We start from the raw sequence: 15,949 nt of genomic DNA, 5'->3' as shown, positions 1-15,949 counted from the left end.
GTTTGTGATACAATGCGTTCATTGTCAAAATGAATCGAAAGAACGTCGCTCGATTTTACATTTTTCTAATAACTAACTTTTCCTAAATTTTGCGAGGTTTTCTCATAGAGGTACTGAACGCTTTAAAATTCACACTCCAATTAAAGGATTCGTTGCTGACAAAATAAAAATTAATAACAAAAGTTTTAAAAAGAAAGCTGCTCTTACTCCGATAGAACGCCAACCGTAGCTCCAAAATGTATTCTTTCTTCCAACGCGTCCAAAACGCGTCCATGAGATGTTGTCGATACTTAAGTCTGTTTTGTAAGTTCTGGTCGATGAATCTGACGCAGTTCGGAATTTTTGAAAATTTGCGACGGTAATCCGGTTAACCTTTTGCCAATCAAGAAATGGGCAGGTGTCAGTGGTGCTGGCTCATCTACATCTTGGTACACGAATGTAAGTGGACGCGAATTAACCGTAGCTTCAACTTCCGTTAAGGTAGTTTCGAGATCTTCATATGTAAGGTGGGCATGTCCAAGGGTCTTCTTCAGTGCGGTTTTAACGGTACGGATTAACCTTTCAAAAAATCCACCCCACCACGCTGCACGTGGGACGTTGTAACGCCATTCTATTTTGTGTTTACTGAAGTACTCCATAGCCTCCTTTCCTTTTATATTCTTCCATAGTAATTCCAAATCCATCTCAGTTCTTTTAAACGTGGTGGCGTTATCACTAATCAATATTCGTACCATTCCTCGTCGTGACACGAATCTTCTAAAACTTAGTAAACACTTTTCGGCCGTGAAGTCAGTAACCATCTCCAAATGAACGGCGCGTGTAATACCGCATGTATAGAGTGTGACGTAGCACTTGTTTCCTTTTTTGGTTAAAAGTGGACCACCAAAGTCAACACCGCACACTTCAAAGAGTGGCGCTTCTGTATTTCGAACCGTCGCTAGCGGCGCCATATTTACTTCTGCTTGTTTTACACGTAAATATTGAAGAAGAATTATCGAGCCAGGTGCGAGCGTTCTGGGAATCCGATTCAATTGGAATTCTAAAGAACAGTGAATCGAGCGGGGAAACGAAGGAGCAGTTGGATGAATTCGAAAGAAATCTTCGGAACGTTAAAGGGAGATACGAGGTACTCTTACGAAAATGACTAGATCCAATTTTGGACATTGGATCCAATTTGTATCAAGCTATATCCTGAAGGGATCAAATAAGGATCAACTATTTCTTTATCAAATAATCTTTATAAAATTTGGATCCAAAAAAATCTTTTAACTAAGAACTGGATCCAAGTTTGATCAAAATTGGTTTGATCCAATAGTATTGGATCCAAATTTGGATCCAAATTAATTTGATAAAATAAAATTGAATCAAATTTAGATCCAATTGATATTTAGCCAGGACACTTTCTTGGAATCGTGTATGGAATCTTGTACGGTGTCGTCATCTACCGCCAGCGGTTAGAAACACTGATTATAACTTAAATTAAGCCGGTGGCTTAAATATATTATTTCTAAAATAGATGACAGCCGCCGTAAGTGTTTCTAGGAAGTGACACCATAGCGGATATCAATTGAGTGTTCAAGAATCTAGAGTATATATTCCTAACTCAATGGTATAAACATAATTATAGAAGGTGATAGGAGATTAGATGACTACTTTTTATGTCTGGCGAGACCGCCAGAACAATATCGATCTCAGTAAGTATATTTTTATTTCAATGGTTAAATTTATCGAACAACTGGCAACATTTTGATAAAACTCTACAGCATAGAAATCAGAATGTAACAAGATCGATTTTTGCAATGGACCACGCGCCGATTTGATACTGGCGGATAAGTCAGTAACGCCCAAGGTTAGTAAAAAATGATATAAAAGGTAGCCTCGTTTGGATGGTTTTGGTTTACGCGTCGTCTTATTATAAGTCTGTTCCCTGCCTTCTACACTCTAGTCGGTTCTTTAATAGTTAGCCTTCTAAAAGTTACAGTGACGTCACTCGGTTTTGGCCAATTACATTTGTTCGTTTTATTTAATCTACCATCTAAGCGGAACCAGGGGTAAAAACAAGGGTGGGGATATAATTCACTGTTTTTGTTAATTTTTATGTTATATTTACCTCAATTATTTTCTTTTACCGCGTTTTGAGCAATTGGAGCACGTGATGCACGTGCAGTTTTTTAACAGTTTCTTTAGTTTAGGCCACAGTAGACGACGTTTGGCAGATATCGTAGGTTTCCTAGGTTTTTGGCCTAAAAATTAGCTTTTCATTAGAGTACCTTATCGTTTCTTGGCATGATTTGTTATGTATGTAAGAAATTTTTCTCGTTCTTTTGGCTATAATTAATTGTCAAAAGCGCTTCACTGTGAGTTATTCTCACGTCCAAGTGAAAAATGTAGTATCTGCTTTTAATGCTATTTCAATATAATTCATTCCGCTAAAATTACCTATTTTTCAAGATATTGATTACCCCCCAGATCCACACTTATAATGCTGGTCCCAGACAGTATCCAAATCTCATTGGATGGTGACTGGATCCAAATCTCATGGGATCAAGAACGCATCCAATTCTCATTGGATCCCAAATTTAATCCAGAGAAGTCTGTAATTGGATCCCCGTTTGATCTGTCCAATTTTTGATGAAATTTGGATCAAATTTTGATCCACCATTTTCGTAAGGGTAGTTCTCCTTTGGAACGTTCAAAAGTGCAAACTGACCGATAATTTCGGAGTAGCGAAGCGAAGATTTTTGATTTTATGTTAAACCTAAGACGGAATCCGAAAGAATTTGAGCGCTACAATCAAGTGACATTTGACCAAAAACAAGCTGGTATTATTGAAGAAGCGCCATGTGAAAAGTATCCTAGTGCGAATAAACCGGTATATTACATTCCTCATAGAGCCGTAGTGAGAGATCAGAGGACAACAACTAAATCCAGAATAGTCAATGACGCTCCTTCTCACGGAAAGGATGAGTTGTCTTTGAATCAATGCTTGGAAACCGGACCGTCTCTTTTACCGGAATTTGTTTGATGTCTTGATCGGCTTTAGAGAAAAAGCAATAGCCTTTACGGGGGATATAGAAAAGGCTTTTCACCAGATAAGTGTGCGAGCAGACGACAGAGATGCATTGAGGTTCTTCTGGGTGAAAGGTACTTCGAAGGAAGAGAGAGAAAAGATGATAATCTACAGGTTTACAAGAGCACCGTTCGGTGTTAATTCCAGTCCTTTCTTGCTGAACGCTACTATCAAGTGCCATCTACGCAAAAACGAAGACAAGTACCCTGAAACGTGCCAGGAATTAAATGAGAAGCTTTACGTCGATGATTTTATATCGGGTAAGGACTGCGTAGCTAAGGCCTATAAAGTCATATCGGACGCGAAAACCATAATGAAGGACGCTGGTATGAACATACGAAAATGGCGATTTAATTCATCAGAGCTCCGTAAAATGCTCGGGGACGATACGCCTGGAGTAAACGAATCAAATACACTTCCACAGAACTCGGTACAAAAGGTTCTTGGTCTTTCGTGGGAAGAGGACAGTGACGTCCTTACTTTCGACGAGATAAGTTTAAAGGAGTTCGTCCTAAAAAGAGCTAATACAAAGCGTTGGGTGCTCAAGTCGGTGGCAAGAATTTTAGAACGAGAATCAGAATGATTATATTGGTCATTGGAATGATTATAATTGTGTGTGATTAGAACGAGTGGATGATTTTAATTGTAAAATCTCGATTCGACCGATTATATTGATTAAATCGTGATTAGAATGATTACACCTAATTAAAATGATTAAATCTGATTAAAATGATTAAATCTGATTAAAATGATTAAATCTGATTAAAATGATTAAATCTAATTAATATGATCAAATATGATTCAATCTGATTAAAATGAATTAGAATTATTAAATCTCGTTTAATTCGTGATTAGATTTTCTAATCTTGATTAGATTTTCTAATCTTGATTAGATTTTATAATCTGATTATATTTTATAATCTGATTAGATTTTCTAATCTTGATTAGATTTTTTAATCTTGATTACCTTGATTAGATTTTCTAATCTTGATTACCCTGATTAAGTCATTTTACTATGATTAAGACGCACCCAAAATTGAAATGACCTGCCCCTCGATTTGTACCGAAAATCTATTTATTTATACTTCGGAGATAGATTCTGTGTAATGTTTTTAGCGTTACTTTGAATCCACCTCTTGATCAACTCCTCCATCTAAGATACAATTAAATCGGAGCCATATCTCATTCTTTTACTAAAATCCACCGCGGATAAAAACTTGGTCTGCCGATCGTCTCAAGATGATAAATCTCCATTAAGTATAAATAAATACATTATTTTTTGGAATGTCTTCAAATTTCGTAAAAATATTTTTACGGTATGGCAAAACAATATAAATGCAAGTGTCAGAAAACCATAGGGTACATTATTTTCTAAATAGGATTTAATTTAATTAATAATAAATTTCCTTTGAAACAAAACTTTTTATTTCGCAGGTAGTTTTACCATATTTAATTGTAACTTTGTTATACTTTGGTTTACTGTGGAAGTGTGGGCGGCTCACTCATTGGATAATACCCGAAAATAAATTTCTTGTTTGGAAACAAACTCTTTTGGCTGCCATGGAAATGACACTTTTAAAAGGTAAGGCTGGATTTTTTATTAATTAAACAAGTCCTATCTTAAAAAAATTAGGCATATATTATGTTTTCACCACTATCTATTTATTTCACCTATTTGTACCTAATTTGATCGATAAGTTTTCGCTAGTACTTCATTTTAGTTCACCCAAATTTCCACCGAACCTAATTTTCGAACACTCAGTTTTCATCAGTACCTATATTTTGTTCATCATATGGTTGTCATATTTAATTGCCGTTCACCCAAGATATCGACAAGAAGTAATATTTTCGAAAGCCAGGACCTGTTTATTTAAAATTATGGATATTTTTCACCTTTACGGCAGCAACAAGGGGTTCCCTTTTAACCAGGTAGCTTTTTTGCGTTCTGTTTACAGGTGAAATGTTTCCATTATTTCTTTACAAGCATTATATAAACAATATCTTGCGGGTCCTGGCTCTCGGAAATATTACTTCTTGGCGATTTCCTGGGAGGATGATTTATTTAAGCGCCTATTCGCATTTACAAAATGATGTATATCCGTTGGGCACTTTTCCTTAGGTACAGCAATCAAATTACCTGTTTCGAGCTATCGTCGTCTGCTACTTATAAGTTGGATACTCGGAAACTTTATTTTAGTGCAATATTACTCCTCAAAATTAACTGCGGTGCTCAGTGTTTCTGAAACCCATTTCATTAAGTCTCTCTTGGATTTTGAAACATTTCCATCGACACTTCCCATGTTTCCATCCAACACAGAATTTGATTATAAAGTGTTTAAAGTAAGTGGGTACAGTGAGTCTCGTTCCATTTGAGAAAAACTGAAATAATCACTACTTTCAAAGCATTAAATACAATTTTAACCGTGTGACATTACAGTATTCTAATATCAAAATAAACCAAATATTGTGGAAAAGATGCAATGACACTGGTGAAGCTTGTTTTATGGCACGGAAACAAGCGACACTATCTGTCGATTTGAGTGGCCGAATATGTAGAAACGAGGCGGCATATGGTACTTCCGAAGCGAGTATAAAATTAATTTTATCACAATGGTCTCAATACATCCCTGCTTGCCGCTATCGATTAAGTGAACCTTATCACAGTGGATACTACTCAATTGCTCAGAGAAAGAACTTACCACACGCTTTCAGAGGTGCTTTAACATATAGGTAAGACGTATTTATGTAAAGCAACTGTCGGCTCTATCATTGCAACCTGCATTATGATAAGGCCCTTGTTATTTGAGATGGCTTTGAATATATCCGGTTTTTTACGAAAATGACTTTACTGGACAGCGTGGTGCCATCTACTAATGTCAAAGGAACCTAAGCTTCAAAATAGCGAAACAATAAGGTGGTCAGAAGGCCATTGTTAGACATGGGCAATTTGAATTCGTTCCAAAAAGTATATTTTAGCCTCCCTTCCCGTTAATAGAATTTATCGCCTTCTTTTAATAGTCTCGAAAATTGCTTAGAGTGAAAGAGCTGACCTTGACCACCTTCACTCTTTTCCCGCGAGCTCAGTCGGCGATTGTCGAAAAAGTGAAAACTCCACACTTACGAGTGGATTTTTTAATAAGGAGTGGAGAAAGAAAAGTGTGGGGGAACCCACTCGCTAAAATTCCCTCCGAGTTTTACCCAACTTTAGCCATTGTTGAGTATTATAATAATAATAAATAATTATAATAATAATCAGCTAAGCTAATACCCAAGGCACCACCTTAGGCCCAAGTCATCGAGCGACTTATAATGCCTTTAAACTAGACAACTTTTACTTTACTTAGGCTTAGCTTCTCAGTTTGGTTTTTTAGTAACATTCCATATTCCCTGCGCGCCGCGAATAGAGCGAAACCGATCTACCATTGGAGATTCAGGCAATATTTTTATTTTTAAGGTTAATTCTTACGAGTTTCATGACTTTATTTTATTCTCGAAAACCAATTGGTACGAGTAACCCGTAAAATTTGTAATTTCAATAAATTTGTTTAGGCTTTAGCTTTTTTGCCTCTCTCATTATGGACTTTTCTATGTTTTCTCGTGTTTTATCATTCTACCACACGAGGGGCAGGTCACTTCCATTTTGGGTGCGTCTTAATCATAGTAAAATGTTTAAATCAGGGTAATCGTGATTAAATCAGGGTAATCAAGATTAAAAAATCTAATCAAGATTAGAAAATCACGATTTAAACGAGATTTAATCATTCTAATCATGATCTAATCTTATTAATCAGGATTTAATCATATTAACGAGATTTAATCATTCTAATAATGATCTAATCTTTTAAATCAGGATTTAATCATATAAACGAGATTTAATCATTATAATCACGATCTAATCATTTTAATCACGATTTAATCATTTTAATCACGATTTAATCATTTTAATCACGATTTAATCATTTTAATCACGATTTAATCATTTTAATCACGATTTAATCAATATAATCGGTCGAATAGAGAATGTATCATTAAAATCAAAACTAAAGTACGATTTAATCATACTAATCACGATATAATTTTATTAGTCATGATTTAATCATTTTAAACAGATTTAATTATTTTAATCAGATTTAATTATTTAATCATGATTAAATCAGATTTAAATATTCTAATCATGATTAAACGTGATTTAATCAACTTAATCGTGATTAAATTGAATTTAATAAAAATAATCACGATTAAATCGGATTTAGTCTTTTGAGGGGTGCGTCGTTAATCAAGGAAGTGACCTGCCCCTCGCTACCACATTCAATGGCTAGCCATTAGTGTCTACAACAATGCATACTCAACTCAAACCAAATCAAGTACTTTTTGCATTCTCTTTATAAATGCAAATGTTTTCTTTGATGGTTTTCATATTTCAACAGAGTAATGGCTCCTATAAAAACCAGGAAAATATCTCATTTGTTTTGTGCGGTGCTTCAAACACGTTTTCCGCTCTAGCGGCCATTGAAATTGTAAAGCGAGTAATTTTTTATACTTTTCCAGACATTTTATCGCTTCACGCGAGCATTCAAATGAATCTTTTGCCAATTGACGTAGGGGTTTTAAAATATATTTAAAATCAAGATTTTCAGCAAATCATGGACTTAAGAGTAGATATTGCGGAAACCAAAAGTTTTCGTGTACCAAAATTAACATAAATATAAATCAATTTATAGCTATTTAACCCGAAATCTATTATGTACAGTATTCCACCACTTCTACTTTTTTAAACTGTTCTCGGATCTTTTAAATGATATCTATTTTTCCCGAATTTGATTAACCAAATATTAAAATATTATTTTAAAACGAAAAGTTTCAGTGTTCCAATTACTCATACTTAATATATATTTTTTATTTAAGGGTGATGAGATTTTTTGAAGGTCACCATTCGTCGAGATTGAAATTTCGAAAGGAAGCGATTTTCTGCAAATCAAGGCTGCAACAGGACTTCCCCAAAGACCGAATATCTTCTTTGGGATTGAAGGTCTACTCTAATATCATTATATGGTACACTGTTTGCGTTGTATTGTGCTTCACCGTTCACATATTTGAATTATTTGTAAATTTTGTAGGTATTAAATAATATCATCTTCTTAGACATAAACTATATGTATTTTTTTAAGTTAAGATATTAAAAGGGTAACTGACTTGCAGGTCACTGTAATGTAGCTTCAAAGCTAGAATAATTATTATTTTTACCAACCTCAACTTATAATTTTGAAGTGAGGTAGGGACCATAAATAAAACGGTGAATGCCAATTTTAGTTTATCAATTTTATCAAAAACGGTGAATGCCAATTTTAGTTTCTCAATTTTATCAAAAACGGTGAATGCCAATTTTAGTTTCTCAATTTTATCAAAAACGGTGAATGCCAATTTTAGTTTCTCAATTTTATCAAAAACTAGGCGTGTGACGAAACGTAAATAGGGGGTTCTAGAAAATTGAGAGAGCGAGATTTTTCCTAACAACCCGACTGAAAAGCTATTAGGCCATATATGATAATTCTAACTGGTTTTACTCGAATTATCATTAAATAAATCAGGCTACACTGTTAAAAAAATTGTTCTAATTTGAAACAAATCGCCGTTCAGAAGGTTGTCCCTGTAACAGAACGCCATTTTGTTCTAATATGAACAAAAAATATTCGCTCGATAAGGAACGATGGTCGATGGTTCAATATTGAACTTAGATGTTCTATAGTGAACAAACCTTCTTTGTTCAAATTAGAACGTTTCCTCGTTCGCGGTGGAACGCTTTGTCGTTCGCCGTGGATCATTTTCTCGTTATCCAATACAAAGAGTACACAAAGTTATGCTTTCAAAATCATAGCTCATGTCTCCTGCCGGCGGTTTATCATGCTAAATTAATAAATGTAATACCTAACCCATTGCCCACCGAAAAGGAAAACCAGGCCTAAAGCTCGATAATTTGAATTTAGTTCCAACCTCAACTACAACCATCTTATTAAGCTTAAAATATCTACCACGAAAGCGATATGCGTTAAATTAATAAAACCTTTTCATAGCGATATTACATTCGATTCTCAGCCGAAAGGCCGAGAACTAGTAACAAACGATTTTAGAATTTATTTCTATGCTGAAAGCGTCAAACCAAATTGCAGTATATTACGAAATGTTTTCTGTAAATTTTAATTCTGGAACTTGGGCAATTACATTTCCGAACGAATTTCGTCTAACTTGCCAATCAAATAAAAATATACTAAAAAAAACGGTGCGTGTCCTATAAATTCGGACCTTTGACAACCCTTTTTCGTTTTCCACTTCGTTAGGACACGGAGGTTATTTATATCGTTATTTGTGTAGTTTCTTTTCAATAGGTGGGGTAGTTTCTGAGAAACCGCGTTATGTACAGACCTACGCTCCAACAATGAAATTGAATCTTCGGTAAATTTCCAAACACACTGTACATACAACTACAAAAACAACTTCATTACAACATGTTCTAACTCACCCTGTAAATAAATTACTACGAGTAATAGTTTAATCAACCAGTACACTAACTTAAAACTACATAATAATGTACGAAAAAACTACCTATAACAAAGCGCACTCTAAACCACTCATTTATTACTTTATGGATGTGATACTATTTTTCCCAAGTCGGCTAGGGATAAGCTTGCGAAAAACAGTTTCTTCTCTCGAGCGACAAAAGTGGTCGTGCCAAAATGGCGGAGAAAAGGCGAAACTCCACAAAATCCCTTTTTTGGGAAGAATCGTCCCCAAGAATCGCAGAGGAAGCCCAATGTCGAAAGGCCATTGGTCAGTTCATACCTGGTGTCTTTTCTATTAGAAGATTTTCGAAAAAGCGGCCGCAGTGGACCCCTTCATGAGACCCCCCCCCAAACACGTCAATCATTATCCGCTAGTCTTAGGTTGGCGGAAAGCAATGGTTTACCGTGGGAGCACCTTTACAATGGATACATACAATATTATAGAAAACGAGCAGCTAGCGTTGACATACAAATTAAGGAATAAAACAAAATGTTAAAGTGAAATTACAACTAACAAACATTTAAAACATATATATGTAAAATTACCATTAGGAGTTACAATTTTTGAGGATATTCTTATTACAGACAGATCACGATTTTATTCATGGGATAAAAGTAAAAAAAGGGGGGTTCTACAATAAACATGTAATAGGGGTTTTTCCTAAATCTTTCTACAAGGTGACGATGTACGTCTTTCCATGGTGGAAACTGATTAATCTCCAGGTTTCGTCAGGCTTTCATATTTGGGGAATGGGGAATTCGATATAAGTGAAATGCGAAAAGGTGTCTCTAGGGTTTGATGTAACTAATAAATATAAAGGGTTACGAAGGTTTCCAATACAATTCTTTTATTTTTAATAACATTAGGCAAATAAATTCACGGAACAAATTGTAAACTTTTGGTGTTTTTTATCTACTTTACAAATCTGAATTCATTTAACACAGAATTTGATTATAAAGTGTTTAAAGTAAGTGTGTACAGTGAGTCTCGTTCCATTTGATAAGAACTGAAATTATCTCTACTTTCAAAGCGTACGTACGGCAATTAAAAGCTATCTTAAAATTTTTGGAATGTAAAACTTTGAACCCGACAATTGAAAATAAGTTCACTATAGGAAGTAGTTCTTGATTAAACTAATATTAAAGCATGCGAACCAATTGGTTTTGGCGAACCTCCTTCTGGCTTTTTTCGACGATCATCCTCCTGGCCACCACTGAACGCTGGCGATGTCGGATGGTATAGGGCTTGAGTTGCGAAGTCGATCGAGCACGGGGAGCTAACCACTTCCTTAAATTATGTACACCGATTACAGCGAGTACAGCCTTTGGTAGTGCTAAATCTGTAATCTATTACGTAATTAATTTAGTACTGTCAAAGCTACGGGCTTGTACACCGATTACAGATAGGGGTCAGCCCTCGATCGAGCAGCGTTGACGAGCGCAGCCAAGGAAAACTGCTGGTGGAGTTTTCGGCGACATCCACGATAGTATATTTATCGTACTTATTTTCTCGCATTTCTTAACGGATCGAATACTACCTCGGATTTGGTCCGAACAATTGTTTTTCCAATGTTATCCTTCTCGGCTAAAGGCTTCAATGGTGAACTGAATTTTAGTCGTCATACTGAAAATATCTTGGCTTTTAGAGTTGCAATGGAAAAAAAGAGTTCTTGACACCACTCTGAATCTCCACAAGAATGTTTTAGAACGCCTGCGAAATGCACAATGCCCTCTATTAAACCTGCAATCTTGCCCTTCGAAATTATAACTACCATCCTTACACCTTCAGCCGATAAAACGCCGGTTTGAGCGTCTCATTGCTTCTCACATGCAAAGAGCTTTATTTCCCTGAATCGGAAACGGTACTTTAATGGGACGATCTTGTAAGATTGCGAGCACAATCATAATCACCAAAGACAAAATCTGTAAATTTACTGCCTGAAAAAACGAATTTGGGTATAATGAGTTTTAGAGGACCAAGATTACCAAATTATCTGCCGTTTTAAGTGCAGTTTCTCCTAAGCAGGCCTTAATTGTGAAACATCCTGCTGATAAAAGATAGGGTGAGCACTATCGAAAACGTAGAAATATCATTTACGCTAAAACAAAAAAGGAATTTTTCACCAAAAAATCACGACTTGAAAATGTGTAAAGTTGAGCAATTTCCAATATTTTGGTTTTAAATAGCTTAATTTTTTAAAGATATAATTTTCATTTCCTAAATGTTTATCCAAATTTGCAACACAGTCTCAATTGTCCGATCATCGGTTACGATACAAATTCGTGAAATGCACGTTATCTGAGACAACGTGTTCAAATCTTAGTTAGGGATATTTCACGGCTTCAAAAAAGCGAAAAGCCCTATCTCGCCAAGCAACGTATCGCGGCAAAGCTGATGCAAACTATGTGTAAACCCTCGATTTAAGGCCTTTTCACACGAGCCAACTTTTCAAATTAAAATGCTGAGTCAGCAAAAATGGATCAGTGATCCATTTTTTACTCGCGTACTTTTTTGGTGGATCAACTCATCGAACTTTTATTCACACGAACCAACTAGTTGACTCAACTCAAGTTGACTCATCTAGTTGGGTCAAAAAGTTGGCTCGTGTGAAAAGGCCTTTTGAATACTATGTTCACTTTGCTTAAAGGGAGTATTACTCTCGCGTTTTGTAGAGTGTATCAAGCTTTAGAACGATTTGGCGCTGCGAAACGGGGCAGACAGGGTTTTTGGGGGATCTTCGTTAAAGAATGCCTTAGAGGTAATACTCCCTTTAATGCTTGGTTTTCACTAGTGCGTGCCAAAATACAACACTAACTTGAAGACGTGCAGAAGTTTGTGCGCGTGACAAAAATTACTCTATGTCATGTTCTTACGCGCGCTAGTGGAAACATAGCTATACGCCAGCCAATCGCGAAAGCATCCTATAGTAATAAACATACAGCGCACACTGCTCGTGTACTATAGCCAAGAGTTACATCACTCTGATAAACTTAGCCTTGTCAACTACCAAGCGTAATTGGACGAGCTCTAAGGTTACTAAGGTAACGCAACGTCACTGGCGCGAAAACTCTGCTCAAGCGAATACAATTTGTCGGTGCTACTGGAAAAGTTTCAGCGGTGAGGTTCGCCTACTCAAATTGTCCTTCTCTACTTTCAAGGTTGAAATAGGTTTCTCATACGACTAGATGCAAAACCGCCTGGAGAAGTCGATAGCGAAATAGACCTAACGTTCAAAGGTCAATACAAAAACTCAAATTTATTTAGTATAAAAAGGCAATGTACACAGTGCTTTACATCATTGTGGTAATTCATCATTAAAATAATGCCCCAATATTATTCCAGAACAGATCGTACGGAACTAGTTGACATTTACTACAGAAAAGGTGGAAGAAATCTTGGACGAGTGAGTGAGATCTTTGAACAACGACACCCGCATAGAAGACCGTCCATAAATACACTGAGGTAATGTAAAACCTAGATTTCGTGGATTGGGTCAGCGTATTTTGCCACATGCCCACGAGGTCGTTGTGCCGTGGAAAGTACGGATTTGGGTCGCAGTAAAACACACGTCTGAAAAATATAACGTAGACATAAGTACCATCCTTACAGAGCTACACTTGACCAAGGATTAGTAAATGGAGACGCTGAAAAACGGCTGGACTTTTGCAACTGACTGCTGAATTGGGTGATTGAGGACCCTCAATTTATCCGCAACGTGCTATTCTCGGATGATTGTTCCTTTTCAAGAGACGGACCCCACAATCACCAAAACAATCACTTTTGGCAAGACGAAAACCCACACTGGGGTTTTGAACACCACCACCGTTTGGATTGGCCCCATAGGAAGCCGTCTAATTGGTCCAGTATTTTTCCCTCAAAATCTGAATGACCCAAGTTATATAGATTTCTTGCAAAACGAACTGGCAGATCAACTTGACGAAATGGCCTTAGCCCAACGAGCCAGACTGTGGTTTCAACAAGACGGTGCCCCACCTTATTACCACAGATACGTAAAATGTTTCCTGGACAATGAATTTCCACAAAGATGGATAGGGGGAAACGGTCCGGAACACTGACCAGATCTGACGCCGTTGGACTTTTTTCTTTCGGGGCTTCATTAAAGGCAGAATATACGCCACTCCCGTTGAAACACTCGAAAAACTACGTCAAATAATTGTTAACGCTTGCCGGGAAGTAACCCCGGAAATGGTTCAACATGATTTCAACAACATAAAAGTTCGTGCCCAAACTTGCATCGCAGTCGATGGTGGAGTATTCGAACCCTACTTTTAAATTTTGTTTGTAGTTAGTTAAATATAAATTGCCGTTTTCTTAAAATTTCTAATATTTTCCCAACATACGAAATTTAGTTTAATCGATTTTACTGTAGTGTTTATTGAATTGAAGAAAAGTTTGCCAACTTGTCACTTTCATAAAGTTATCCTACTTTACTTATGGAAATTGAGAAAACTCATTTTAGCTTGCTCAACTTGTCAGTTTTTCAAGTCGTGTTTTTTCGGTGAAAAATTCCTTTTTTGTTTTCGCGCCAACGATATTTCTACGTTTTCGATGACGCTTCTCAAGTTTCTAGTTGACCTAGCGGTGAATAAATTACTTTTCAAAAAACGTGAAAACGTTTTACGATTTCGATGAAATTTCGCTAACGAGTGCCCTCCACTATGGACAACGTACACTGAACGTTTCAACTCTCTAGACAACATAGCTTTTGAAAACAATCACTTTCCGAGCAAAAAAAAACCTCCTACATATTATATATATCGTTGGCTTTGTTTTATTTTGATGAGAGGATTTTAAAAATATAAAATTTTGGATGATAGCACCACCTGGTGGCTACTTCACTATATGTCCGTACTTTTAATATGTCATATAAATAACGTCATTTGCTATTGAAACGAAGGAAGGTTTTATCTGGACTTTATTAACCCTTTGAAAAGTTTGGACTGAAGTTTAAAACATCTGAAATTTGCCCATTTCCCCCAACTTTAACCCTAATTATCTCACAATTGCGCACGTATGCGCAGTTAAAATTGAAAAGTTCAGCTCGGTATTCCGTGTATGTAGTATGAAAATAATTTTTAAAGTGACGAATAAAGTACGTGGAAATCATGGGGGTCATCCATACTTTTTAGTTACAGTTAAAATAGAATATGTATTATTTTATTCGTTTGAATATAATTCCAAATTATCGAGAACATCAAAGTTTTCTGAGTGAAATACAGATGATGGTGCTACAAATTCACCTCTCTATTTTCTTTAGCAAAGATGTGTATTTGTGGTAAATACAATTTTTTAGCTTCTTGAGTCACAAGATTAATGATTATTTCGAGATGACAGGGCAGTGCCGGATTATGTTCCTTTAAGGCCCTAGGCGCAATTTTATCATAAGGCGCTTTTAAGTAAAAGGGGTTTTTATATATTTTTTTATTTCTACGTAATTTTTGAGACCCCCAGAGTCCCGAGGCGCAGGCCTAATGCGCCTATTGGATAATCCACCACTGTGACAGGGTCAGATGATTCCAAAGATCTATTTAAAACGATTGATAAATTAGCGATGATACTGGTCTAGGTTTCATACGAAATGATCGGAATTAATTTTCCGGACTTCTCCAGCACGCTGACTGTTACAGTTGAGTGCACAAGGAGAAGACATTATTTGAAATCAAAGATAATTTAAACTCGTACCCTAGATTCGAATACTGAGAGCTTTCCCATTGACGGTTTTGTTACGAAGCGTTTACCCTTTTCCGGCACGTGACCTCAGAAAAATCGGGCTCCATCGGTTGCGGCACGGCCAACTTCGATCACGCGCTGCCGCGCTGTATAGCGTGGCAGCGCGTGATCGAAGTTGGCCGTGGTTGTGGTAAGGCGCAAACCACGGAGCGAATTTTTTCTGAGTTCCGGCGGGAAGTGGGTAAACGCTATCGGCAACGCGCGAGAGAGTGATTTCGAATCTATGGTACGAGTTTAAATTATCTTTGTTGAAATTAAACGGGATCAGTTGGCGTGCTGAGCGATTCTAGCAAAAAATAACATCGCCAGTATAGATAATTTCACGCTAGGACGTTGAGCAGAGTTCGTACACGACCGGGAAACCTGAAAGAGTCAGGGAATTGGAAAATTGTTATAAAATATCAGGGAAATTGAAAATGACCCAAATAAATCAGTCAAATTAATTTTTGAAAGATGTATTAAAAATACCTCAAACCTTTCATTTATTGTACAGAAATGGTCAGTGGAAATTTAGAAATTGGTCAGATAAAGCCTGGAAAGGCCAGGGAAATTCATTCTGAATATTGTGTA

At 36.4% G+C, this 15,949-nt stretch overlaps 1 protein-coding gene across 1 annotated transcript; it reads right to left on the bottom strand.

The window, feature by feature from the left end:
• Positions 1 to 290: 290 nt before the first annotated feature.
• LOC149964939 (uncharacterized) lies at positions 291 to 950 on the bottom strand. Its single transcript, XM_090167293.1, has one exon. It carries the CDS (start codon positions 948 to 950, stop codon positions 291 to 293), a length of 660 nt encoding a protein of 219 aa, XP_090023419.1.
• Positions 951 to 15,949: the final 14,999 nt, after the last annotated feature.

The sequence above is a fragment of the Leiobunum rupestre genome, chromosome 1 (genome assembly GCF_980474605.1).
Source record: "Leiobunum rupestre chromosome 1, qqLeiRupe1.1.hap1, whole genome shotgun sequence".
In the NCBI taxonomy this organism is placed as follows: Eukaryota; Metazoa; Arthropoda; class Arachnida; order Opiliones; family Sclerosomatidae; genus Leiobunum; species Leiobunum rupestre.
The sequence above is the reverse complement of the archived record's forward strand: the minus strand, read 5'-3'. Positions and strand labels throughout refer to the sequence as shown.